This window comes from Trachinotus anak, unplaced genomic scaffold, assembly GCF_046630095.1.
Source record: "Trachinotus anak isolate AG129_WGS33_773 ecotype Australia unplaced genomic scaffold, CSIRO_AGI_Tana_v1 ptg000003l, whole genome shotgun sequence".
Lineage (NCBI taxonomy): Eukaryota > Metazoa > Chordata > Actinopteri > Carangiformes > Carangidae > Trachinotus > Trachinotus anak.
The window spans coordinates 462,501-472,493 of NW_027273854.1; the positions used below are offsets into that span (position 1 = coordinate 462,501).

Here is a 9,993-nt window from a genome sequence, read left to right on the forward strand (position 1 = left end):
ACACACACGCACACGCACACATATACACACACACCACACACCCTAATCACATAAAAATGTGTGTGTGTGTGTGTGTGTAGCAAAGGGGTGGGACTTGTGGCTCCCCTGGTCACCATGTTCAGTCACCTGTGGAGAGGGAGGAGTCAGGAAGAGGAAGAGAGTCTGCTCCACTCCTGAGTGTCGCTTGGCCTGCAGCGGTTCTTCAGAGGAGACGGAGAACTGTCCACCACACACCTGTCCAGGTGACCTGTCTCTCTCTCTCTACCTGTCTGTTTCTCACCACCTGTCTGTCTCTCTGTCTGTCTCTCACCACCTGTTTTTCTTTCTACCTGTCTGTCTCTCTCACCACCTGTCTCTCTCTCTCTGTCTGTCTCTCACCACCTGTCTCTCTCTCTACCTGTCTGTTTCTCTCACCACCTGTCTCTCTCTCTACCCCTCTGTCTCTCACCACCTGTCTCTCTCTACCTGTCTCTCTCTCTCTCTCTCTCTCTCTGTCTGTTTCTCACCACCCGTCTCTCTCTCTCTGTCTGTCTCTCACCACCTGTCTCTCTCTCTGCCTGTCTGTCTCTCACCACCTGTCTCTCTCTCTCTCTCTGTCTGTTTCTCACCACCTGTCTCTCTCTCTCTGTCTGTCTCTCACCACCTGTCTCTCTCTTGCTACCTGTGTCTTTCTCTGCCTGTCTGTCCCTCAGTCCAAGGTGTTTGGTCCAGTTGGTCCAGTTGGTCTAAGTGTTCTGCTTCATGTATCGATGAGCAGAGCAGTGATGTGCCCTCCAAAGTGCGATATCATTCCTGCTCTAACCCCACCCACTCCTGTCCTGGGGATGACTTCCAGATGACCAACTGCAGTGACCTCCCCAACTGTCCAGGTGAGCGGGGAACTGATTATTAAAGTTGTCACATAAGGTAACGATAACCTGATGTGTGCTCTGATTGGCTGTCTCTGCAGTGGATGGCAACTGGGGGGAGTGGTCTCCGTTTGGGCCGTGCTCTGTCTCCTGTGGAGAGGGGCTTCAGCTGTCAATCAGGAACTGTAATCGCCCCGCCTCAAAGTATGGTGGTCGATTCTGTGATGGACCAAGCACTCGGAGCAACATCTGTCAGAGCCCCTGTCCTGGTAACACACACACACACACACACACACACAGAAGATGAGGTCATTGAAAGCTCCAGTGAAAGCTCAGATGATGTTTAAATATTCTTTTAGAGATGGAGGTAGTGGTGTAGTTGTGTACAGTACTTCCTGATTCCCCCCCTCCAGCCACTGATGAAAAGTTTGTGTACACATTGAAAGATGCAGTTCAGCAGATGACCTGTGGGGGCAGCAGCGGGGGTTTTCCATCACCACAGCTCATCAAGCTCATACACCTGTAAATGTTTCTCTCAACATCAACAACACAACATCCTCTCATGTTGCCATGGTTTCTGTTTACATTAAGCAAAAGCAGGAGCTGACGATGAAGATATTCTGTTTGTGATCAGGCTCTAATCTGCCCCCTATTGGCTTTTAACCCTCCAGATACACACAAAGTACACAAGCACATATATGAACACTGACATTAAAAAAAACGTTTCTCTCTCTGTCTGTGTCTCTAACAGTTGACGGGTTCTGGACCGGTTGGTCCAGCTGGAGCGAGTGTTCCTCTTCCTGTATCCCACAAAACCAAGCTTCCATCAGGAGTCGCCATCGCTTCTGTTCTAACCCCGCTCCCTCATCCATTCCGCGCGGCAAACAATGCCAAGGTGAAAATCAACAGACAGAAAACTGCAACTTCCTGCCTCACTGCCCAGGTACGCCTGTTTTTGTGTCTACCTGTTTTTCTGAATGTACAGTCTCCTGTCTCTCAAATGAAATGAATGTGACTCTACAGCTGTGAGGCAATGATGAACTCCCGAGTGTTTTAATGTCTGACAGGTATATTAACGACTCCCAGGTGTTTTAATTCCCACGTGTCCACATAGAGACAATAACAGACTCTAATCTGTCCCCAGGTATTCAAGTAGGTATAATAACAGACTCCCAGTCTTTTAACAACTCACATGTACTGAAGGGGAAATGGTTCAGGTCACCTTTGGTCCTTATGAGGACACTCCTTCACCTCACACCCAATCCTTTCTGCCTGAACATAGATACAGGTAGTGACTCTCTCTCTCTTCCTCTGTCTGTTTGGTCTGTCTCTCCACCAGTGGATGGAGAATGGGGTTCTTGGTCTCCCTTCACTTCCTGTCCTGTTACCTGTGGGGTGGGGCTCCAAGTGTCAGTCAGGAGATGTGACAGCCCCGCCCCTGTACATGGTGGCCGGCCATGCCCTGGAGAGGGACGTCAAACCAGCATCTGTACAACCAAAGTCCACTGTCCAGGTACACCAGTGTGTTATTGTGTGTCACACCGGTTTTAAATCAATCAGTTGCGACTCATCAACACCAGAGAGGTGGTGTCCAAGCCTCCACAGGTCAGAGCTGTTGTGGCTGCACCAGGGGGATGAACACAACACCAGACAGGTGGTCTCAATGTTGTGGCTGATCAGTGTAAATTTACATTATCAATAAATGTTTTGACAACATTACACTGATACAGATCAACAATCTAGTTATCCAGGGCCAATGGTGGGCCACCGCCCCACTGATCCTGGTTCATAGACTCCCAGGTGTTTTTAAAGAGATGATACTGACTCCTATGTGTCTACATAGAGGTGATTTTTTCACAAAGTCTCTATCATAGTTCATTTTTAATGTTTACAGACTGAGTGACGTCCACATTCATACAAACTACCTTCACGTCCTCTGTGATCCACACAAACATCTCTGCTTCCACTGCCATTGTAAATGTGTTCACTTTGATTCTGATGCCACAGTGATGGAGGAGACGTTTGAGTTCATGACACATAAATCAGTGAACAAATTGGTGTCTGTCTGTTTGCAGTGAACGGGGTGTGGTCGGAGTGGTCGCCATGGAGCCAGTGTAAATTCCCAACTGGTAGCAAGAGCATCACCTGTAAACGGCATGGCGGCAGCCAGTTTCAAGAGCGTCAGTGTCTCCATCAAGCTCATGGTGGAGCAATCTGCGAAGAAGACAGGCTGACAAAGAGACAAGTCTGCTATGATGTCCATAACTGTCCCTGTGGGTGACACACATTTCTCCTTCTGTACTTAGTTTCAGTACCATAACCCTAAACCTGATCCTAACCTGAACCTCGGAGCCAGGTCTTTCCTTCAAACAGACATCTGAAGTAGTGAGGACCACACAATGTCCCCACAAGGCAGAAATGTCTTCACATAGCAAGTTATCATAGAAAAAACAGATAACAAACAGGAATATAAAGTAGCAACAGTAGAGAGTAAAAATGTATAAAGCACAATTTAGAAAATAATTGTACATTTAAAAATACTTCAGAGATAGAGAGAGTGAAGAAAGGGTTAGGACGTCCATATGTTATATTTTTACAGGACGTATGCAACAGAAACCTTCCATAGTTTGCCAAAGGTGTGTTTGTTTTCTACTCCAGCGTAGCTCTTATGAGCTGCAGCAGAGCCAGACTGCAGGTTGCTAACACTATTTTTAGGCATCAGTGTCACCAAACCTTCACATATATAAGTTTAGAGCTGCTTGTTTCAATGTCTCCTACAGCTGGGTTACCTGCACAGGTGACATGGAACAGCAGCCAATCACGCGCTTTTTTGTTCTTGGTGTGTGTGTGTGTGTGTGTGTGTTGTAGTGAAGGGCAAGTGGGAAGGCTGGGAGCGGTGGAGTTATTGTGAGCCGCCCTGTGGAGAAAACTCCAGACGCTCCAGGAAGAGATACTGTAAACCTGATTACAGCGGATACAGGTCAGTTTACTGTTAGTGTGTCTCCACCCACCTGCTCTTATGTATGTTTTCAATGTGACCATAAATTCCTGCAATAACATACATATATGTATATGTGTGTGTATATAAACATACACACAGCTGAGTGATGAGCTGCTGTGGACAGGGTCAGAAATAAAACATGTTTTAGATGCTTTAAGAAAAATTCCTAAAAATGTGTATGAGCCTCTGAACCACCATATTACCACACGCAGGCACTTACACGGTGTGCACTGTAGGTGCGTTTGTTTCTGCTGACCTCGTCCACAGCAGCTCATCACTCAGTTGCTGCTGAATCTCTGACACTGACTGGAGATAAGAACCTCACACAACCATCACTGTGAGCCGCTGCTGAGGACCTGAGACCATGATCAGGTCTGTTCCTGGTCTTTTCTCAGGAACAGACATCAGCAGAGAAACATTAACGATGTGTTTGTGGTCATTAGGGAACAGAGCGTGTCCACCAGATGACTGAAAATGACCCACGCACTGCAGCGCTGTATTGTTTGTTCATGTAGAAGCGACAGATGTGTAATCAGACTCTGATAGGCTGCCAACACGGGACTGATCCACTTCACTGACTGACTGCATGTTGTGTGTTGCAGTCCCACCATCGGTCGTCAGAGGGAGAAGGCCACGTTCTCTGGGACTCCACGTGTCGCGTGCGGCCCCCTGCCCGATGGCGAGGAAGAGTCTCAGACCCAGCCCTGTCTCAATGCCCCCCCCTGCCCCGTTCAGCCATGAGTCCACACCGCTGACATACTCAGTCACACTGTCATCCAACAGTCCTGTAATCAATTCCCCTTCAGTGAGGTGGTGATGATGATGATGACGATGACATCGACACATTGATGATTATTGCTCAAATACAAGTCAAAGTCCTGCATTTAAAAACCTGCTCAGAGAAAAGTCCAGAAGTCTGATCAGCCTCATGTAGACAACAGATCAGCAGTGACGTGGAGGAGGAGGAGGAACACAACCAAAACAAAGAGGACTCAGCTCAAAGGCTCATTAACATATGATCTGTGCCTACATGTAAATACAAACTACACACTGATCAAAGACCACAGTCAACTTCAGGAAATTATTTTAACAGAAGAGAGAAACAAACATCACCATGTTCACGTTCACCTTTTCCTCGAGTTCACATTTAAAAGCAGCTCCAGTTAAATCTAATGAAGTGAGGCTGGTGATGTCCGGTGTCTCCACTGTGCCCCGTCCTTCTTCATGTCTCTTCTTCTTTGGTGACATCATATCCAGAGAGGACGGGGAGACTCTGATCCACCACATCTACACCAGGTCTGAGGTCTGGACCCGCACACCGGCCCTCTCTCTCCTCTGCGCTTAATGTGAGATCCATGCGTGAGCCTCCACATAGTCCCCGCCTACTCAGCCGGTCAATCTGGTCGTCATGGAGACGAAGCCTCTGGGAGGGAACATCAGATAATTCAGATTATCCAAACAGACACGTTCTTATCGTCCATATCAAACCTACACCCACGGTCCACTGGTTCCCAATCTAGGGGTCGGGCCCCTCAGAGGTTCATCAGATAAGTCTGAGGGTTCTGATTCATGGCAGAGGACAGAAGAACTGATCTGGATTCAGGTTCTGGACTTTTCTCTGATCTTTGATTGATGAAGCCGTAAACTCTTAAATTTCTTATTTTCATGAAAACATTTCAGAGGGAAAATGTCTCTTTGGAGGAACTGAATTCAGCTCACGCACATCTGAACCATCACCACTCACTGACGCCCCGATTTCACAGATCAGCCCCGATCTGCTGTCGACTGCTCTGTTCTGATCAATAAACATGTTTGTCACCAGCGTCTGTGTAGATTCATCACTCGCCCAGGGAGTCAGTGCCCCTCCCACAGGGCTTTTATTGTGAAGTTACTGTTCCTGTTTGTGTATCTACAGATGCTGTTCATCAATTGTTTTGGGGGGGGGGGGGGGGGGGGGGGGGCAGATTGTGGCTGCAGAGTGAGGGGGAGACAGGGTGAGAGAGAGACAGGGTGAGAGAGTGAGTGACAGGGTGAGTGAGTGACAGGGTGAGAGAGAGACAGGGTGAATGAGTGAGTGACAGGGTGAGTGAGTGACAGGGTGAGAGAGAGACAGGGTGAGAGAGTGAGTGACAGGGTGAGGGAGAGACAGGGTGAGAGAGTGAGTGACAGGGTGACAGAGTGACAGGGTGAGAGAGTGACAGGGTGAGAGAGAGACAGGGTGAGAGAGTGAGAGACAGGGTGAGAGAGTGAGTGACAGGGTGAGAGAGAGACAGGGTGAATGAGTGAGTGACAGGGTGAGGGAGAGACAGGGTGAGTGAGTGACAGGGTGAGGGAGTGACAGGGTGAATGAGTGAGTGACAGGGTGAGAGAGTGACAGGGTGAGAGAGTGAGTGACAGGGTGAGAGAGAGACAGGGTGAGAGAGAGACAGGGTGAGAGAGTGAGAGACAGGGTGAGAGAGTGAGTGACAGGGTGAGAGAGAGACAGGGTGAATGAGTGAGTGACAGGGTGAGGGAGAGACAGGGTGAGTGAGTGACAGGGTGAGGGAGTGACAGGGTGAATGAGTGAGTGACAGGGTGAGAGAGTGACAGGGTGAGAGAGTGAGTGACAGGGTGAGAGAGAGACAGGGTGAGAGAGAGACAGGGTGAGAGAGTGAGAGACAGGGTGAGAGAGTAACAGGGTGAGAGAGTGAGTGACAGGGTGAGAGAGAGACAGGGTGAATGAGTGAGTGACAGGGTGAGGGAGTGAGTGACAGGGTGAGGGAGAGACAGGGTGAATGAGTGAGTGACAGGGTGAGGGAGAGACAGGGTGAGAGAGAGACAGGGTGAGAGAGTGAGAGACAGGGTGAGAGAGTGAGTGACAGGGTGAGAGAGAGACAGGGTGAATGAGTGAGTGACAGGGTGAGGGAGAGACAGGGTGAGTGAGTGACAGGGTGAGGGAGTGACAGGGTGAATGAGTGAGTGACAGGGTGAGAGAGTGAGTGACAGGGTGAGAGAGTGAGTGACAGGGTGAGAGAGAGACAGGGTGAATGAGTGAGTGACAGGGTGAGAGAGTGAGTGACAGGGTGAGGGAGAGACAGGGTGAGGGAGAGACAGGGTGAGAGAGTGAGTGACAGGGTGAGTGAGTGACAGGGTGAGAGAGAGACAGGGTGAGAGGGTGAGAGAGTAACAGGGTGAGAGAGTGAGTGACAGGGTGAGAGAGAGACAGGGTGAATGAGTGAGTGACAGGGTGAGGGAGTGAGTGACAGGGTGAGGGAGAGACAGGGTGAGGGAGAGACAAGGTGAGTGAGTGAGTGACAGGGTGAGGGAGAGACAGGGTGAGAGGGTGAGAGAGTAACAGGGTGAGAGAGTGAGTGACAGGGTGAGAGAGTGACAGGGTGAGTGAGTGACAGGGTGAGAGAGTGAGTGACAGGGTGAGAGAGTGACAGGGTGAGAGAGTGAGTGACAGGGTGAGGGAGAGACAGGGTGAGGGAGAGACAAGGTGAGTGAGTGAGTGGTAGGGTGAGGGAGAGACAGGGTGAGAGAGTGAGTGACAGGGTGAGAGAGTGACAGGGTGAGAGAGTGAGTGACAGGGTGAGTGAGTGACAGGGTGAGAGAGAGACAGGGTGAGGGAGTGACAGGGTGAATGAGTGAGTGACAGGGTGAGAGAGTGACAGGGTGAGAGAGTGAGTGACAGGGTGAGGGAGAGACAGGGTGAGGGAGAGACAAGGTGAGTGAGTGAGTGGTAGGGTGAGGGAGAGACAGGGTGAGAGAGTGAGTGACAGGGTGACAGAGTGACAGGGTGAGAGAGTGACAGGGTGAGGGAGAGACAAGGTGAGTGAGTGAGTGACAGGGTGAGGGAGAGACAGGGTGAGAGAGAGACAGGGTGAGAGAGTGAGTGACAGGGTGAGAGAGTGACAGGGTGAGTGAGTGACAGGGTGAGAGAGTGAGTGACAGGGTGAGAGAGTGACAGGGTGAGAGAGTGACAGGGTGAATGAGTGAGTGACAGGGTGAGGGAGTGACAGGGTGAGAGAGTGACAGGGTGAGGGAGAGACAGGGTGAGAGAGTGACAGGGTGAATGAGTGAGTGACAAGGTGAGAGAGTGACAGGGTGAGAGAGTGAGTGACAGGGTGAGCGAGTGACAGGGTGAGTGAGTGACAGGGTGAGAGAGTGAGTGACAGGGTGAGTGAGTAACAGGGTGAGAGAGAGACAGGGTGAGAGAGTGAGTGACAGGGTGAGTGAGTGACAGGGTGAGAGAGAGACAGGGTGAATGAGTGACAGGGTGAGAGAGAGACAGGGTGAGGGAGTGACAGGGTGAATGAGTGAGTGACAGGGTGAGAGAGTGACAGGGTGAGAGAGTGAGTGACAGGGTGAGGGAGAGACAGGGTGAATGAGTGACAGGGTGAGGGAGTGACAGGGTGAATGAGTGAGTGACAGGGTGAGAGAGTGAGTGACAGGGTGAGTGAGTGACAGGGTGAGAGAGAGACAGGGTGAATGAGTGAGTGACAGGGTGAGAGAGTGACAGGGTGAGAGAGTGAGTGACAGGGTGAGTGAGTGACAGGGTGAGAGAGAGACAGGGTGAGGGAGTGACAGGGTGAATGAGTGAGTGACAGGGTGAGAGAGTGACAGGGTGAGAGAGTGAGTGACAGGGTGAGTGAGTGACAGGGTGAGAGAGTGACAGGGTGAGTGAGTGAGTGACAGGGTGAGGGAGAGACGGGGTGAGAGAGAGACAGGGTGAGGGAGAGACAGGGTGAGTGACAGGGTGAGTCTAAGCTAAGGATGTGGAGCGTGTCACTGCGGAAGTCTTCATATCTTTGTTCCGTTTTCAAACTGGTCTCTGAAGACCAGGACTCAGGCGGGTCACATGGACCCGTCTCATCCCGGGCTGGTCCCGTCAGTCGGAGCCTGAGTAAGACGCTCTGGTCTGACCCACGGTTCACCACCGTCAGGGTGGCGAGTGGTCGTTGTTGGGGATGAGGTGAACGTCTCCACCTGTTGGTGAGTGAGGGAAACACCTGAACTACAGTGAACACAGGGACAGACAGAGACTGGCACCGTCAGCTGTTCTGTTACAGGAGCTCAGAGGCCGGTTCCAGACCTGCAGTGCTGTGTACAGGTTTTAGGACTGGTCCTCTTCAGACTCTCCATCAGTACCAGACCAGGTCTTTGTCTCGAGACATAAAAAGTGTTGATGGTTTTATTACTGTTGACATCACCTCACTCTCTGTCCTCCACGTATGGACTAACAGTGGGTGTGACCATCATCATCATCAGCTGCAGCTCCAATACAAGCTCAGTTTACTGAAGGGAGGAGTTTGTTAAGTTTACTGTAGAAAAAGATAAAACGGGATAAAAGATGTTTCCGTTGTTGTGTTAAATTGTGGAAAAATAATCATTTTAATCTAAAAATGTGTGATTTGATTTTGTTTTTTTAAAACAGTGGTTTACAGGCTTGTTACTAAAGGATGAGTGCAAACACTCTTACCTGTAAACTGATCAGACTGTGGACAGGTGTATGAGTCTGTTCACTCTCTGCTTCATTAACTGTGACTTTGGGTTTTTTCTTTCTATATTATCTATATTTTCCGTATTATGTGAGATGACTGAATTAAAATAAATTTGTCCAAACTGGACCAAAGTGGTGGACCTGCCCACGCAGCCACCTGATTGGAGTGTTTGACCTGATCTCCTGATTGATCCACGAGGCTCAGGCGAGCTCACACAGGTGAGTGAACCTTCACCTTCCTGACTATGACCACTGTCTTCCTTCAGGGAATCCAGAACCAGAACCTGGAATAAAGAGGATCCCAGTCAGGAACCAGAGACCAGAGACCACCTGAGGAGACACTTGAACAGGTTCTGATTCAGACACAGAAAGAGCCCACCTGCAGACAAACATAAGCCCCGCCCACACTGTTTTATTAACAGGTGACTGCACAGAGACGACAGGTTACAGCTTCACTGCTCCTCCATAGTCCTCCTCTCAGACTCAGTGTGCAGTACCCCCCACCCAACCCCACGCCACCCCCTCTCACTGTTTTGACATCATGGGGTGTCCCCACAGGGTTCTTGGGTCCCAGCTCCAGTGTTCCCAGTGTCTGCTGGGACAGGACTCCCTCAGAACCAGCATCTGGATCAGTAAAGCTCCAGTCCATCCAAACACCAGCT

At 50.1% G+C, this 9,993-nt stretch overlaps 1 protein-coding gene across 1 annotated transcript in view; it reads left to right on the forward strand.

The window, feature by feature from the left end:
* The window catches only part of LOC139609730 (properdin-like), a 9,918-nt gene extending 4,962 nt beyond the window's left edge, over window positions 1-4,956 (forward strand). Inside the window, exons 4-11 of the mRNA XM_071464657.1 lie at window positions 81-242; window positions 693-869; window positions 950-1,117; window positions 1,600-1,791; window positions 2,188-2,361; window positions 2,924-3,121; window positions 3,717-3,828; window positions 4,452-4,956. Of these exons, the coding sequence (XP_071320758.1) occupies window positions 81-242; window positions 693-869; window positions 950-1,117; window positions 1,600-1,791; window positions 2,188-2,361; window positions 2,924-3,121; window positions 3,717-3,828; window positions 4,452-4,590 (1,322 nt within the window). The 3' untranslated portion in view covers window positions 4,591-4,956. The remainder of the gene's footprint in view (window positions 1-80; window positions 243-692; window positions 870-949; window positions 1,118-1,599; window positions 1,792-2,187; window positions 2,362-2,923; window positions 3,122-3,716; window positions 3,829-4,451) is intronic.
* The last annotated feature ends 5,037 nt before the right edge of the window (window positions 4,957-9,993 follow it).